Source organism: Artemia franciscana, chromosome 4 (genome assembly GCF_032884065.1).
Source record: "Artemia franciscana chromosome 4, ASM3288406v1, whole genome shotgun sequence".
NCBI lineage: Eukaryota > Metazoa > Arthropoda > Branchiopoda > Anostraca > Artemiidae > Artemia > Artemia franciscana.
This window is the reverse complement of record NC_088866.1, coordinates 6,475,791-6,490,829: the sequence shown is the minus strand read 5'-3', so window position 1 is coordinate 6,490,829 and position 15,039 is coordinate 6,475,791. Positions and strand designations below refer to the sequence as shown.

The 15,039-nt window shown below is 34.3% G+C and overlaps 1 protein-coding gene across 1 annotated transcript in view; it reads right to left on the bottom strand.

Annotated features, from left to right (window-relative positions):
• LOC136025676 (protein NipSnap-like) overlaps positions 1 to 15,039 on the bottom strand; it is a 32,655-nt gene that overhangs the window by 2,833 nt on the left and 14,783 nt on the right. The window contains exon 3 of the mRNA XM_065701653.1: positions 7,413 to 7,807. Coding sequence (XP_065557725.1) covers positions 7,413 to 7,807 — 395 coding nt within the window. The remainder of the gene's footprint in view (positions 1 to 7,412; positions 7,808 to 15,039) is intronic.

Sequence of the window (15,039 nt, the reverse complement as noted above, 5' to 3'; positions counted from 1 at the left end):
CCCTTCCAGAAAAAAAGGAATTGTAGCCTGAAAATGTTCTTTTTTCATCTTTCCAATACCCTTTCTCATACCCTAATAGTCGTGCCCATTTTCACCTATGACATTAATATAGCCTATTTTATATTTGAGTCACCCTTTTGAGTTTTTAATAACAAGAATTCTTTTGTATTCCCTTCTGTTTTTCAATAATAAATAATCACGTCTTTATTTCTAGAATTTTTCTAGAATTAGTAGGAGGAGGTTAGGTCTAAAGCTGCTGTTGTAAGACCAGCATCCAAAGAGACCCAGTCTTCCAACCCCGCATCGATGTGAGATTTCGTTAAGAGTAGCATATGCCTATTCTCTATAAAGCTTCAAGCTAGGATAAGCGCGTCAATAAAAAAAATAAATACAACGAAAAATCCCAAGTAGCAAGTGCTATTTCAAGTTCAACACATTAAGATATAATGGAAATTCAAGAATTCAGTCACTGGTTAAACTGAGAAAGGAAATACTAGACAAAAAAAAAATAAATACCGATAGCAAAAAATAATGATTTTTGTAAATTTATAAAGGCTATGCTAAATATTAGACACTAGATATAAAGAAATAGTATATAATATTTCTATAAATAGATATTAAGACAGTGAGACAAAATGAAAAGATTAAAAACCTCAATTCAGGATCTAGTCATGTTGTTTATTTGCCATTTGCATTTAAATGATACTTTTATTCATATGACATTTTCTTTTTACATTTACCTAAATGACATTTTTATCCTAAATGACTTATGAAAATTTTATATTTTTAATTTCAATGAAGATATTACATCTAGTTAGCAAATTTATAGTATTTTAGTTTAATTTGGTGCGAATCACGTAGATTTTGCCCCCCCCCCCCCTTCGAATAAAGATAACGATATCTTCGTGTTGCCAAAATGCAGCAGTCTTTGAGGAGAGTCTAATGACATTCTTTCTAATCAGTTTTGCATAATAATAAGTTATTAGTTTCTATATAGAGTTATTATTAATTGTATTTAGTAATAGTATTAATGAATAACTATTATTAATTACTCATTTTATTATTCCTTTTATTATTATTATTTTCATTTTATTATTTTTCATTTTATATTTTATTTTTATCATTCATATTATTAGTCCATATAATGAGCAGTTAGTATTAGTAATGTTATTGATGATAACTAATCATTAGTAATATTGTAATAACAGCAATTAGTAATTACTAATGACAATAGTAACTAGTAATAATAAAAAACGATTAATACAAAAAATGGTGAAAAAATAATAAAACTATAGTAACTAGTATTAATAGTAATTAGTAATTGAAAACTAGTAATCAGTTTCCAAGTCGTTTTGGTTGAGAGGAAGAATGTGATGCTAAAAGTGAGACTGCAGGCATTTTAGTCAAAATTTGTGAAAAGTTTTATGTCACCAAATTTTGAGGAAATCAGATCAAGCTGATTCGAACCATCCTCGTGACTAACCTTACCGCGAGTACGGGGAGCTTATGGTAAAAAAAAAAAAAAAAAAAAATTGAATTTCAAACGTCGGATGCCACAGAACAAACCTGGTCCTGTTGCAAGAAGAAGAGAATTGGAACATCCATAATGTTGGATTATCTCGAATTCCTTTGTTAATGATGTAAAGGTAGAAATTTAACTTCTGGACCGGTTCTAGGCCCCGACAGCGGGCAACTACCCCCTTACCCTAGTTTTTATGATATCTGACGTTAAATTCTTTTCCTTTTGAAAATTATACCTGTGGTACACAATAGCCCCCCTCCCCCCAGATTATGAGGCATAAAACCCTTATTGCTATTATCGTAAGAGGAGGTTAAATCTAAAACTTCTGTTGTAGGACAAGCAACAAAAGAGCCCCAGTCTTCCAATCTCACATCGATGTGACAGTTCGTTAAGAATAGCTTATGTTTATTCACTACTAAAGCTTCAAGCTAGCATAGGCACGTCAAAAAAAATCCCAAATAGCAAGTGTTATTTCAAGTTCAACACATTTAGATTTAATGGAAATTCAAGTATTAAATCACTGGTAAAACTAAGAAAAGAAATACTAGCCAATAAAAAATAAAATACCGATAGCAAAAAATATTGATTTTTGTAAATTTATAAAGGCTATGCTAAATATTAGGAACTAGATATACAGAAATTGTATTTATATAACTATAAATAAATAAATATAACTACAAAATGGAGACAAAGGATATAATATTTCTATAAATAGATATTAAGACAGTCAGACAAAAGAAAAAGATTAAAAACCTCGATTCAGGATCTAGGCATGTTGTTTATTTGCCATTTACATTTAAATGATACTTTTATTCATATGACATTTTCTTTTTACATTTACCTAAATGACATTTTTATCCTAAATGACTTATGAAAATTTTATATTTTTAATTTCAATGAATATATTACATCTAATTAGCACATTTACAGTATTTTAGTTTAATTTTGTGCGAATCACGTAGATTTTGCCCCCTTCCCCCCCCCCCGCTTCAAGTATTAAATCAAAGTAAAACAGTTCAAAATAGGGATGATACCTTTTTATTGACAGTGAAATATAAAATTATTTAACTGGATATTTCGAACACATATACAGTGTTCATCATCAGCAGCATTTACATCATCAGAGTTTTACTGCTGATGATGAACACTGTATATGTGTTCGAAATATCCAGTTAAATAATTTTATATTTCACTGTCAATAAAAAGGTATCATCCCTATTTTGAACTGTTTTACTTTCGTCATGGAAAGGCAGTGTGGTCTTCGAAGTTATCTAAGTATTAAATCACTGGTAAAACTAAGAAAGGAAATACAGGACAAAAAATAATGCCGATAGCCAAAAATACTGGTTTTATAAAGATATAGTATTTATACAACTAGTAAATAAATATGATTACAAAATGGAGATAAAGGATATAATATTACCGTAAATAGAAATTAAGACAGTGAAACGAAAGGGGAAAACGATTAAAAACCACACTCCAGGAACTAGGCATGTTGTTACTTGTCCATACTGTTGAGTGGTCCTGGGACCACTGGAGAGTGGTCCCAGGATATGGTCATGGGAGTGGTCAACCCTGGGAGTGGTCATGTGGATATGTTTGCTCATTCCAATTTCAGGATGCGAGGTTCAATCCCAGTCACTGCCAGGGAAACATTAATTGCACATTTTTTTAAGCCGTCCTGGCCGATTTGGTTGGTGCGCTGGATTCGGGATCCTTTGTCTGAGAGGACGCGGGTTCAAATCCCAGTGTACCCAATTCTTCAGTTGGGACGGGGGTCAGTGGCGTGACTTTGTAAGCTTAGCCAGAGTCGACCCAGCTCTAAATGGGTACCTGGAGAAATCTGGGGAAGGTAAACAGGAAGGGTGTGTGAAAGCACAGGATGGCTGGCCCCCAACCCCCCATAGCACTTCCTGGCTGAAGGGCCAAGAAACGGAGATCAGCACCGCCGGTAGGGACTGTAAAGTCTAATGCCGTGTCCTTTACCTTTGCCATACTGTTGAGTTATCTCAAACGTCATTCGTCAAACGTCAGAATGTCAAACGTCAGTATTATTTCAAACGTCAGATGACGCAGAAAAACGCCTGGTCCTGTTGCAAGAATAGGAAGAAGAACCCTCATAAGAAGAGTTAGAACATCCATAATGTTGAATTATCTCGAATTCCTCTGTTAATGATTTAGAGGAAGAAATTTAACTTTTGGATATTATCAAACAGAACCGGTTTCATGCCTAGGCAGGGGGGGGGGAGCGGCAACCCCCTTACCCTAGTATTTCAGACATCTAACGTTAAGTTCCTTTTATTTTATATGAAATATAAGATTATGAGCCCCCCCCCCTATTATGAGACATAAAAGCCCTGCTGCTAATATCTAATCTTCAAATTAGAATTCAGGAAAAATCCTCATCACTGAAAAATTCATTTTGTCAAATACTTCCCCATACATTGTTCAGGTTTTATAGACTATGAGATAAATTTCTAGGGTATGGATTTAGCTGAAAGGCTATCTTCACATGGATGTATACAGTACTTAACTAGGGAGGGTCTCGTCAATCTGAGGGAATTGGATTCAAGCTCTAAGACATAAAAAGCAAGTGATCTCTAAAAAACGTTAAATGCTAAATTGTTTTTTGGGAGGGAGCATGTGCTGAAGGTAAAGCCTATCTTTGTATGCACCTGCTAACTAATTTATTTGTATTTACTGTAGATATTTCCACTATAATGCTCAATATACACAAGATTTTTACGGATTTGTCCAGGAAAAAACAACTATTTGGCGAAAAGCTTGAAACAAAACCTATTTTATTTGCCAAAATCATTTAGTGTATTTAACTCAAAATTAAACATTTATTGATACCTGAACATTAAATTCAAATTATTTCAATTTTATGCTTTATATTCAAAAATTTGACATTCAATTAATTCAATACCTAATTTGATTTATAAATTTAATAAATAAATCAATACACAAATTCATTATTTAATCAATATTATTTAATCGTTCTTCTGTAAAAATTATAAAAACATGAGGGCGTCTTTTTCAGCAGGACCTGTCCATGGGGAAAACTATTTAATTAAATTGGGGAAGGGAAATAAATTTTATTGAACCTTCATTCCTTCAAAATGGCTTCAAAATCCAGAGTTTGGACCCAGCTATAACGACACACTTTAGGCCAACGCAAGAACTTTAGTAGAAAAGAATAGTCCTTAATCCAATACATACACATACAACACCTGGGGCCTTGTTATGTTTTAATCCTTTTAGTACTGACCAAAGCTTCTTTTTGCTAAATAACTTACCTTTCACTTTAAAATTGTAAAAAATAGTCATGATTTCCATATGATTTCCTACAGCCTTATTATAGTTCAACACATTCTCAAAATGTAGTGTCCATCTTTCTATATGCCTACATTTAACTGGGACAAGTCTAGACCGACCACTGCCTCTAAGTTTTCTTAACCTGTTGATACAATATCTTACCATTATTCCGTCTGGCTGCATCTTCTGACCAAACAGTTCGTAGTAACGAGCTGTAAGTAAGGAGCGACCCGGCTCAATAGTAACCGAAGCTCTAGAAAACAGAATTTTGATACCAATAGATGTATCAAAAATCTGATTTTTATGCTGATTTCAAACATATAAGTTACATTAAGTTTAGTCTTACCTATCAAAGGTTACAAGCCTCAGAAAATGTGCTTTATTTTTGAAAAAAAGGGGGGAAACCCCTTAAAGTCAAATAATTTTAATGAGAATCACACCATCAGATTTAGCGAAATGAATTTTATTGAACCTTCATTCCTTCAAATGGCTTAGTGCTACTCTTTTCTTTATTTTTCTATTTGCTGAATTTAGCTCTTTCCCAAATCGCCCATATACTCCCTTATTCCTTGAAACAAATAAGTGCCAAAACGCAGAGATTAATTTATTTCCAACAAAGTTTGTCGCAAAAGCATTAAAATTCAATGGAATTCAATTGATTGAAGAAACGTCAAAAAGGTAACATGAACCTTTATTTCCAAGTGATATTTCTAGGTGACGCTTGGATTCTAATTTCAGTTGCAAAAAACGTTGCATAAAGTTATATGATTTTATAAATCAAAAGTAGAATCCAGCATTCTTTGCATCCTATCTTGTACACATTACCCAAAAGAGACACTACAAAAAAAAACAGCTTTTCTTGGCATTTCTTTGCTACAGATACATAATCTTAGTTCGGTTGTACGTTTTGCACCTTCTTTTTTATTTTTTGCTTTCCTGTTGAGGGAGAGCTCCAAACTAAGTTCAAACATATTTCTAAGTCAGGGGAAAGGGAAATATTTACTTTAGTGGCATATTGGCTTAAAGTTAACAAAAGGTCCAGTGACAAACCCCGGCAAAGGGATTGCAGCAACTGTAACCCACGATTTCTAGCTGTGATTAACAAAGCAATATTGTCTCAAGGAGAACAAACTGTATATTGGAGAACAGGATTGCCGCAATGGAATAAGACGACTCCAGAAATAAGATCTGAGCAACGACAAAACGAAAACGATGAGGAATACTTTTTATAGATCTCAGCTACCATGAAATTCCTATTTTACTTATCTATGTGACGGCCCTAGACGATTTTTGCGGTTACGGATGGCCGGTAAAGCAGTTGGCAAATCGACCTGAAGGCGCACCTTAGCCGAAAAAAAAATGCTTTGATGCTCCAAAAAGCTATTGGGCGTGACTTGCTATTTTTGTTGTGGTAGTCTTTGGAATATTCTCCTAACTTGGAAAAGATCATGACTAGCCAAATTGGACATCATATGTCATAAAATAGCAGTTAAATTAGATTGTTGGATTAAGTTTGATTGCCAATACAGTACTTCAAAGAGACTAGATTTGCATACCCTCCTTAAAAAAAATCCCTGAAAAGGAAAAGAGCAGAAAAAGGGAAGGCATATTCAAGATTCTTTTCCTTCATTAGAAGACTCCAACTAGGAACAAAAAACTGGCTTACTGTAAATCTCAAATTAAAGAAATTTAACAAGAATCTCCAAATAGAGGTTTGTAAAGGTTTAGACGTTGAATTTTAATTTAATTTTAATGTTAAATTAATATTTTTGTCTTGATAGTCTTTGGAATAATAGTCTTTTTCTACCGAAAATCGAAAATGCGGTGCAGGTCTATTGGGCGTGACTTAATATTTTGTCTTGGTAGTCCTCGATGTTGCTGCCATTGAAAGCTTAGGTGAACTTGACCGTCTGTTGGTTTTCAAGGCGAGGTGCAAGGCTATTGGAAAATTTCCTTTCACAACTAAGGCTATTTAGATAGTGGCTGAGATAAGTACACATGTTTGCAAATGCAGAATGAAACCACCAAATTTTATTTCAATCTGTGTAGTCTTTTTCTACTGAAAATCGAAAATGCTGTGCAAGGCTATTGGGCGTGACTTAATATTTTTATTAAGCAACCACCCAAACAATACCCACAACCAACCTCCCCTACATTTTCGCGGGTTAACGTCACTGTTAGAGGAACATTTTACCAGATATTCCAAGTTTTTTTTATTTGGCCGCGTTTATTTATATTTCTCACAACATTCACCTGTTCTTGTGGACATTTTTTAATCCATTCCCCCGTCAGTTTAAAAAAGTGAAGTATATTTGTTTTACTTTGGTCTTATTTTATCTTTAAAAAAGAAAAACTATGATTTGATTCTTCCAGTTATGACTGCATAAAAACGTGTTATTGTGAACGTAATATTATTAAGTAACTTACTATCTTTATCGCTTTGGTTAGGGTTATAAACGATTGGACAGTTATCTTTTTTTTTAATATTAAATTTAATATTTTTGCCTTGATGGTCTTAGGAATAATCTCCTTTTTTCATGAGGAAGTGCATCTGAAAAAATAAATCACTTACTCCAAAAATGATGCACTTGATAAAGCCTTCCGACTTGCGAAAAAAATCCAGCAAATGCTTCTTCATTCTCTCTTCTAAAATTAATAGCTCTTGCCCAATTATTTCCCCACTCAATCATGGTCCCAGGCTTCAATGTGTAGCTTCTGACTTCGTAAATACTGTTACCAGTTCTCATTTTGATTTCCGGCCAATAACTGAAGGGCAGGATGAACTGCGAATGACGCGAACGTAGGTATCCAGCCCTCTCTTTTAGTAGCGACTGTGCGTCCTTTGAAAGTGAGAAAAAAAGATAATGAAATAATTCAGTAATAAACTGACAAAGTATTATGCTTATGGCCAGATTTTTCATTGGACTACAACTCACAGCTAACCATACCTTTTTGGAATAAGAAAAACTAAAGAGACACCAGAATCAAAAATTGATAGTGACCCACATTTGTTTAATTTCTTTACCATATTTGTTTAATTTGTATCCCATATTTGTTTAATTAGTCTACCATATTTGTTTCATTTTTTACCAAATTTTGTTAACTAGCATATGACTGTAAGGATAATATCCTGAGATAAGGAAGAAATTTTCTTGTCTAAAAGCTTTTTCATACACTTTGAACATTCCACGTGATAAAAAATCACAAATTGATCAGAATTCACAAAAGGTAAAAGAAATTAAATTGTTAATACCGTTTGTTGGAAAAGTTTTGACATAAAAATTGTTGACACATTTTTGCATTTCCTACAAGATTTTCAGGCAGGTTCTGATTAATTTGCATGTATGCTTTGTTTTTTTTTTTTTTTTTTTTTTTTTTTTTTTTTTTTTTTTTTTTTTTTTTTTTTTTTTTTTTTTTTTTTATGTCTAGTTAAGACATCTTTACAGTTGGTTCAAAATATTAGCCAATTTTTTTTTCTATTGCTCTAAATTTTTAGTTTTTATTGGGCTAAGTCACTGGTTCTTTTTATGTTTTTCCTCGTCATTGCAGATGAATTTATTCATTGCAGATCAAAAACAAACAAAACTACTGTAATAAGGATTCTCAGGCCAGTAATAAGGATTCTCAGGCCAGGCAATCTCCCTAAAGGTAAGTTACAGGATATGACATTAGAATTTACCGTTCCTACCGGAGGTGTTGATATCCGTTTCTGGGCCCTTCGGCCAGGAAGAGCGATGGACGGTAGGGGGCCGGTCATCCAGTTAAACACTTTATTAACGCGTGGTATTTGAATATTTAAGGATGAAAAGTGTTGTCAAAGTTAACTACATAGTTTTGCTTACTTCTTTTCAGGATTCAACATGGCCCCTCTGACCATACTAAATTAATGCTATGGCCAGGCTTTATTAATGATTGATATTTGAATGTTTAAGGATGAAAACTCTTGTCAAATTTAAATACATAGTTTTGCTTACTTGTCTTCATGATTCAATATGGCCACACTGACCACATATTATTAATACTATGGCCACACTTTATTAATTCTTTACACTTGAATATTTAAGGATGGAAAAATGTTGTCAAATTTAACCACGTAGTTTCGCTGACTTGTTTGCTTACTTTTTTCATAATTCAACTCGGTCAAATCGATGAAAACATGGTACTATTCTAGTAAGTTCATAATCTTGGAACAACCAACAAAAAATTCCCGAAAAATTGGGACTTTCAGGCATGAAAAGAATTTATACGGATCAAGGGAGCATACAAAATTACTTATATTGATGTGCTTGGTGCTCAACATTATTTCAGTAGTAAGTGGGCGGGAGGAGCATGGGTACATACTTTCCTGAACTGTCAGATTACGCAATAAGTTTGTTTTATTAATGATATAACAATATTCAGGTAGAAATTTGGATATTTTTTCCGAAATCTTTTGCAGAATCTCTATAACAGTAATGATTAGTGTATGTTCCTTGGCTCCTCTCCATGGCCTTTCTGAACTCCTTACAGAAAGCAAAGAACATTTTCGAAAAAATTCTGTTTTCAGGTAGGAAAAAAAAATTCAGGTATGAATTTTCAAAAAAGTAAAAAAAAATGTTTATATGAGGGAGCATAAAAATATTTCTAATGTTGATGTCCTCGATGCTTAGGATTATTTGTAGTTTATTGTTGTTATTACAATCCTTTGAAGTTGGGCATATTTATATTTGTTTTGCATTATTGCTCATTTTATCACTGATACTTTTCTCCTCTACTAAATTTTATGTTTTTAAAAAAGTAATAAATTCTTGTTGTTATTAAATGTGTAATAGCGGTTGTTTCCATGGGTAACAAGGAGCCAGTCGACGTCTATACTCTATAAAAAGGTTAAAGCTCAACGTTTCTACCATAGGTTTCCCAGTGGACTCATGACTCTTATCTTTCTCCATAGCCGTGACCATAAAATCATCACAGCTCTCTAGTTTCTGCCACAGGTTCCATTTTGGACTCGCAAATCATATCTTTCAGAAAGCTCAGTAATTCTTTAGTTTCTGCCACAAGTTACCCTATGGACTCATGGAAATTATAATCTATTGTAACCATGGGTAAATCTATATAAGTCTACTGACCATACCCGTGGCCATAAAATGGTCACAGCTCTCTAGTTCCTGTCAAGGGTTTCCCTTTGGACTCGTAAATCTTGTCTTTCGAAAAAGCTCAATAATGCTCTAGTTTCTTCCACAAGTTACCCAAGGAGCCAATCGACGTCTATATTGTATAAAAAGATTAAAGCTCAATAGTTTCTTCCACAAGTTACCCAAGGAGCCAATCGACGTCAATATTGTATACAAAGATTAAAGCTCAATAGTTTCTTCCACAAGTTACCCAAGGAGCCAATCGACGTCTATATTGTATAAAAAGATTAAAGCTCAATAGTTTCTTCCACAAGTTACCCAAGGAGCCAATCGACGTCTATATTGTATAAAAACATTAAAGCTCAATAGTTTCTTCCACAAGTTACCCAAGGAGCCAATCGACGTCTATATTGTATAAAAAGATTAAAGCTCAATAGTTTCTTCCACAAGTTACCCAAGGAGCCAATCGACGTCTATATTGTATAAAAAGATTAAAGCTCAATAGTTTCTTCCACAAGTTACCCAAGGAGCCAATCGACGTCTATATTGTATAAAAAGATTAAAGCTCAATAGTTTCTTCCACAAGTTACCCAAGGAGCCAATCGACGTCTATATTGTATAAAAAGATTAAAGCTCAATAGTTTCTTCCACAAGTTACCCAAGGAGCCAATCGACGTCTATATTGTATAAAAAGATTAAAGCTCAATAGTTTCTTCCACAAGTTACCCAAGGAGCCAATCGACGTCTATATTGTATAAAAAGATTAAAGCTCAATAGTTTCTTCCACAAGTTACCCAAGGAGCCAATCGACGTCTATATTGTATAAAAAGATTAAAGCTCAATAGTTTCTTCCACAAGTTACCCAAGGAGCCAATCGACGTCTATATTGTATAAAAAGATTAAAGCTCAATAGTTTCTTCCACAAGTTACCCAAGGAGCCAATCGACGTCTATATTGTATAAAAAGATTACAGCTCAATAGTTTCTGCCACAAGTTACCCAAGGAGCCAATCGACGTCTATATTGTATAAAAAGATTAAAGCTCAATAGTTTCTTCCACAAGTTACCCAAGGAGCCAATCGACGTCTATATTGTATAAAAAGATTAAAGCTCAATAGTTTCTTCCACAAGTTACCCAAGGAGCCAATCGACGTCTATATTGTATAAAAAGATTAAAGCTCAATAGTTTCTTCCACAAGTTACCCAAGGAGCCAATCGACGTCTATATTGTATAAAAAGATTAAAGCTCAATAGTTTCTTCCACAAGTTACCCAAGGAGCCAATCGACGTCTATATTGTATAAAAAGATTAAAGCTCAATAGTTTCTTCCACAAGTTACCCAAGGAGCCAATCGACGTCTATATTGTATAAAAAGATTAAAGCTCAATAGTTTCTTCCACAAGTTACCCAAGGAGCCAATCGACGTCTATATTGTATAAAAATATTAAAGCTCAATAGTTTCTTCCACAAGTTACCCAAGGAGCCAATCGACGTCTATATTGTATAAAAAGATTAAAGCTCAATAGTTTCTTCCACAAGTTACCCAAGGAGCCAATCGACGTCTATATTGTATAAAAAGATTAAAGCTCAATAGTTTCTTCCACAAGTTACCCAAGGAGCCAATCGACGTCTATATTGTATAAAAAGATTAAAGCTCAATAGTTTCTTCCACAAGTTACCCAAGGAGCCAATCGACGTCTATATTGTATAAAAAGATTAAAGCTCAATAGTTTCTTCCACAAGTTACCCAAAGAGCCAATCGACGTCTATATTGTATAAAAAGATTAAAGCTCAATAGTTTCTTCCACAAGTTACCCAAGGAGCCAATCGACGTCTATATTGTATAAAAAGATTAAAGCTCAATAGTTTCTTCCACAAGTTACCCAAGGAGCCAATCGACGTCTATATTGTATAAAAAGATTAAAGCTCAATAGTTTCTTCCAAAAGTTACCCAAGGAGCCAATCGACGTCTATATTGTATAAAAAGATTAAAGCTCAATAGTTTCTTCCACAAGTTACCCAAGGAGCCAATCGACGTCTATATTGTATAAAAAGATTAAAGCTCAATAGTTTCTTCCACAAGTTACCCAAGGAGCCAATCGACGTCTATATTGTATAAAAAGATTAAAGCTCAATAGTTTCTTCCACAAGTTACCCAAGGAGCCAATCGACGTCTATATTGTATAAAAAGATTAAAGCTCAATAGTTTCTTCCACAAGTTACCCAAGGAGCCAATCGACGTCTATATTGTATAAAAAGATTAAAGCTCAATAGTTTCTGCCACAAGTTACCCAAGGAGCCAATCGACGTCTATATTGTATAAAAAGATTAAAGCTCAATAGTTTCTGCCACAAGTTACCCAAGGAGCCAATCGACGTCTATATTGTATAAAAAGATTAAAGCTCAATAGTTTCTTCCACAAGTTACCCAAGGAGCCAATCGACGTCTATATTGTATAAAAAGATTAAAGCTCAATAGTTTCTTCCACAAGTTACCCAAGGAGCCAATCGACGTCTATATTGAATAAAAAGATTAAAGCTCAATAGTTTCTTCCACAAGTTACCCAAGGAGCCAATCGACGTCTATATTGTATAAAAAGATTAAAGCTCAATAGTTTCTTCCACAAGTTACCCAAGGAGCCAATCGACGTCTATATTGTATAAAAAGATTAAAGCTCAATAGTTTCTTCCACAAGTTACACAAGCAGCCAATCGACGTCTATATTGTATAAAAAGATTAAAGCTCAATAGTTTCTTCCACAAGTTACCCAAGGAGCCAATCGACGTCTATATTGTATAAAAAGATTAAAGCTCAATAGTTTCTGCCACAAGTTTCCCAGTGAACTCATAACTCTTATCTTTCTCCCTAGCCGTGACCATTAAACCATCGAAGGTCTCTACTTTCTGCCATGGGTTGTCCTATTGAACTCGTAAGTCTTATCTTTAAAAAACACAGTTTATTTTATCCATGCGTCAATCAATATGAGTCTAATGACCACAGCTGTGACCATAAAGTGGTAACAGCGGTATAGTGGTAAAGTGGTATAGTATGTAAAATGGCCCGTGGCCATAAAATGGTCACTGCTGTCTAGTTTCTATCACGGGTTTTCCCTTTGCCCTCGTAAATCTTATCTTTCAAAAAAGATCAGTAATGCTCTAGTTTCTGCCATAAGCTACTCTGTGGACTCATGGAAATATAGTCTATTGTAACCATGGGTTAATCTATATTAGTGTACTGACCATATCTGTGGTCATAAACTGGTCACAGCTCTCCTGTTTCTTTCACGGCTTCACCTTTGGAAGGCAATAAGAATCCTGGACCTTTCTTTAATTAAACAAAAAAAAAAGTTTTTTTGAATGAAAGTAAGGAGTGACATTAAAACTTAAAACGAACAGAAATTACTCCGTATTTGAAAGGGGCTTTTCCTCCGCAACGCCCCGCTCTTTACGCTAAAGTTTGACTCTTTTTCTTAACTCTACATTTTAAAACAGTAAAAAACTTTAGCGTAAAGAGCGGGGGGTTGCGGAGGAAAAGCCCCTTTCAAATACGGAGTAACTTTTGTTCGTTTTAAGTTTTAATGTCGCTCCTTACTTTCATTTAAAAAAACTTGTTTTTTTGTTTAATTTCTGGACGTTTTTGAATTTATGCATGGTTTGATCTTGGCTCTCCGCATATAAACAATTAAAACGAAATTTGCATATTAATTTTTTGGGGCTAAATGGCTTTTCATAGTTTTAATCGGAAGATTTTGAGAAAAAAGGAGCGAGGGAGGAGGCCTAGTTGCCCTCCAATTTTTTGATTACTTGAAAAGGCAACTATAACTTATAATTTTTTACGAACGTTTTCATAAGTAAAAAATATATGTAACTTACGAATTAAATTACGTAGCGAATTTCTATATTCGTATGTTTTTATTGCGTATATGAGGGGACTCGCCCCTCGTCGATACCTCGCTCTTTACATTAGAGTTTAAATTTTGCCCCAACTCCTTAAGAATGACCCCTGAATCACAAAGGCCGTAGAATAAATAGTTGAAATTACTAAAAATACTTTAGCGTAAATATTGAGGTGTTACGAGGAGATAAACCCCTCATATGCGTAATAATTTCTGTTCGTTTTAAGTTTTAATGCTGCTTCTCACTTTCAGTAGAAAAAACTATTCATATTTATTTTTTCATTGTTTTTTTTAATAATGCTAGAAAATCCTGCGCCCCTTCCATTGAAAGTCTCTTCCCCCATGAGAAGTTCCTCCATGGAAAGAACCTCCCCGGTAACCCTCCCCCCTCAAATATCCCCCCAAACCAAAAAATCCCCCTGAAAACGTCTGTACACTTCCCAGTAACCATTACTATATGTAAACACAGGTCAAAGTTTGTAACTTGCAGCCCCTCGGGGACTGCGGGGGAGTAAGTCGTTCCCAAAGACATAGTTGTTGGGTTTTTCGACTATGGTGAATAAAATGGCTATTCCAGAATTTTGATCCGGTGACTTTGGTGAAAAAATGAGCTTGGGACGGGGCCTAGGTGCCCTCCAATTTTTTTGGTCACTTAAAAAGGGCACTAGAACTTTTAATTTCCTTTAGAATGAGCCCTTTCGTGACATTCTAGGACCACTGAGTCGATACGATCACCCCTGAAAAAAAAACAAAAAAACAAATAAACACGCATCCGTGATTTGTCTTCTGGCAAAAAATGCGAAATTCCACATTTTTGTAGATAGGGGCTTGAAACTTCTACCATAAGGTTCTCTAATACGCTGAATCTGATGGTGTGATTTTCGTTAAGATCGTATGACTTTTAGGGGGTGTTTCCCCCTATTTTCTAAAATGAGGCAAATTTTCTCAGGCTCGTAACTTTTGATGGGTAAGACTAATCTTAATGAAACTTATATATTTAAAATTAGCATTAAAATGTCATTCTTTTGATGTAACAATTGGTATCAAAATTTCATTTTTTAGAGTTTCGGTTACTATTGAGCCTGTTCGCTCCTTACTACAGTTCGTTACGACGAACTGTTTGACACACCCTAGGAAGACAGAAGAATTATCTGAAACTAAAACATAATTTTATTTCTTGATGCTCTGCAT